Source organism: Triticum dicoccoides, chromosome 3A (genome assembly GCF_002162155.2).
Source record: "Triticum dicoccoides isolate Atlit2015 ecotype Zavitan chromosome 3A, WEW_v2.0, whole genome shotgun sequence".
Taxonomy (NCBI): domain Eukaryota; kingdom Viridiplantae; phylum Streptophyta; class Magnoliopsida; order Poales; family Poaceae; genus Triticum; species Triticum dicoccoides.
This window is the reverse complement of record NC_041384.1, coordinates 682,566,707-682,569,313: the sequence shown is the minus strand read 5'-3', so window position 1 is coordinate 682,569,313 and position 2,607 is coordinate 682,566,707. Positions and strand designations below refer to the sequence as shown.

At 53.2% G+C, this 2,607-nt stretch overlaps 1 protein-coding gene across 1 annotated transcript in view; it reads left to right on the top strand.

The window, feature by feature from the left end:
• The window catches only part of LOC119270170 (ubiquitin-conjugating enzyme E2 27-like), a 5,047-nt gene extending 3,108 nt beyond the window's left edge, over nt 1-1,939 (top strand). Inside the window, exons 4-5 of the mRNA XM_037552141.1 lie at nt 1,388-1,477; nt 1,562-1,939. Of these exons, the coding sequence (XP_037408038.1) occupies nt 1,388-1,477; nt 1,562-1,669 (198 nt within the window). The 3' untranslated portion in view covers nt 1,670-1,939. The remainder of the gene's footprint in view (nt 1-1,387; nt 1,478-1,561) is intronic.
• The last annotated feature ends 668 nt before the right edge of the window (nt 1,940-2,607 follow it).

Here is a 2,607-nt window from a genome sequence, read left to right as displayed (position 1 = left end):
TGTCCTCACTCGGTCCGACGGCGGTGACGCATCTCCACCGCGTCTACGAGCTTGAGCTTGAACAGTCGCCGGAGCCAGCACCTCCCCTGCTTGCAGCTGACGTGGATCCGGTAGCCACCATCGTCCCCGCGTGCCGCCGGCGTGGGCCCGGTCACCACTGTCGTGTCCATCATGCTGCCCGAGAAGCTCTGTTGCTGCTACTGTCCAAAGCATGTCACGGACACGCAGTCGGCTGCCCCTCCCATCAATTCCAACCGTGGGTGTCGGGCCGAAGCAAAGAAGAGGCACGTGCCGGTGGTGTAGTGCCGCAGCGCGGCGTGGGATCAACAGCAGCAGCAAGCCGTGGCGTTGTCCAGATGCGGGAGAGTAGCGGCAGCAGGCAGCACCGTCAGGCTAGATGCGGGAGACCAGCTCTCGCTTCCTCCGTGCTGCCCCGATTCCCGCCGTGATTTCGTGGGAGCCGAGGAAGACGAGTTCGCAGATGCCTACTGGTCCTTCTTCGCTGTGCTGCTCGTGCTCCGCCAGCATGCCGCCATGACAACGCCAAGCTCGCCTCCGGTGCCCGCGTCCATGCCCATGCAAGCGGAGCGGGGCAGAGGAGAAGAGCTTACCGCGTCACTACGATCCAAGAGTCCGGCAAACGAGTCTTGGTTGTCAAGGGCGGCGTCGGGCGCATGGACAGGAGACAGCTTGGGCTCGGGCGCGTGGACATGAGAGGATGTGATGGGGAGGGGTTCAGGCTCGAGGTGCGGTGCGGCGGTGGACGGGTCAGGGGCGGCCGTGGCTCTGTGGGGATAAACTCGGGCACAAGGGAAAGAGAGAGACACGAGCCAGCTGCTTTCCCTAACTCAACGACTCATCTCACCTTGCTGACGTGGCACTGCCCAGACACCGGTCGATGCGATCAAAGTGCTTCATCTGGTAAAAAATTGAGTGCAGGGTTGATTTCTGAACCTGGTGGTTAGTTCAGGGTTTGTTTTTGATTGGTTTTGTAGTTTAGTGTTGATTCTTAAACCAAGTGGCGCAAGTTCAGGGTTGTAATTGGACCTCTCTCTTTACTGGATAAGTACTTGTTTAGTCAGTCTAGGCAGGTTCATAGTCTAGAAGTGACCATATTACTTGGTTAGTCGGTCTAGGCAGGTCCACAATTAGCTATGCTCCATGGCTGGCCTAAGACCTGAGTGGGCCCTTTCTGTTGTTTGGTACTGTCATTCAACTGATACAGTGCACAAGCATAATAAGGCCTGACGTTTCGCTATGATAGGTTTTCATGAACAGAGCAGACCTGGAAATGCTTATGGATTTCGAGACAGTGGTCTTGAATGTCAGGTTATCAGACTCGCTGTTGCATTCCACTAATTATTTTTCTTTGCATTTATGTTTGCAGTATCTGCGTGACAAGGCCACATTTGTCAGTACTGCTCGCTATTGGACCGAGGCATTTGCAAAGAGTGACTCCACCGGCATGGAAGAAAAGGTACGGTTATCCAGCTGTATATCATGTACTGGAGAGCTATCTATTTGGATGAACCTTAGCAATATCCTGTCTGTGCGAGTGCAGGTGCAGAAGCTGGTCGAGATGGGCTTCCCCGAGGATATGGTGAGAAGCGCCCTGATGAGTGTGAACGGCGACGAGAACATGGCTCTCGAGAAGCTCTGCTCTGGCTGAAGGCCCTATGTGGCCTATAAGAAGTGTAAATTGCTTGCCCATTCATTACGGAACAACGATCCTAGCTAATGCTCCTGTTATGCCATTCCGGTTTGGCCTATAGGAGCGATATATATATATATATATATAGTGGACTGAACCATGGGACTGAACTGAAGAGTGCCTATCATAACTAGACAGATTGTCTACCTTATCTTCTCATTCTCACGGTTCCTCCCCTGTCAACCATGACCCTGAATTAGTAGCAGGGTCATGTCGGATTTCGCCCCATTTGCGTCTGATTCAAAGCGTCTGTTTGGCAAATAACCTGATGATACCAAAATGATGCCTCGGTTGGCTGCCCGTTAACTAGATTGCACGGCAATGATTGAGCCATCATTATCATCGACACTTGCGTGACCTCCATCCGCTTTGTCTGCGATAACAACAGGGGAGGTAGCACCTGCAAATCCATCGTGTTCCTGCACCAAGAAACAAGGAGCTCTCTGGTCAAATGCATCGCACGCTCAGCTTTCTACGTACTCCTGGCGCCAAGAACCGTTCAATACACGCAAAAAAAATTCGTCAGTCACCTAGCTGTCGGCTCAAAAACTGAAAACCTAAATAATCGGCCACCTCACCGCTGGTGGTATATCCACAGCTCATCGCCCCCTTTCTACCTGAAAACAGACGAGAGTTTCTTCACAGCAACGAACGATTGACACCTGCTGAGAAGACAACGATAATATCTGCCTCGAGGTTATCCGTCGGTGAGTGCGGGACGCCTAACAGCAACCACACGCGAACGGCCGATTGGAACGGGCAAAAGGAAAAGGGATGGAGCACTAGCGAAGTAGCAGTCACGCACCACCTTCGCTTCATTCACACCTGCGCCATGCCAGGCCAAGCCGTGTTGAACAGCTTTGGTGGTACGGTGCTGGTGCTGGTACGATCGAGCG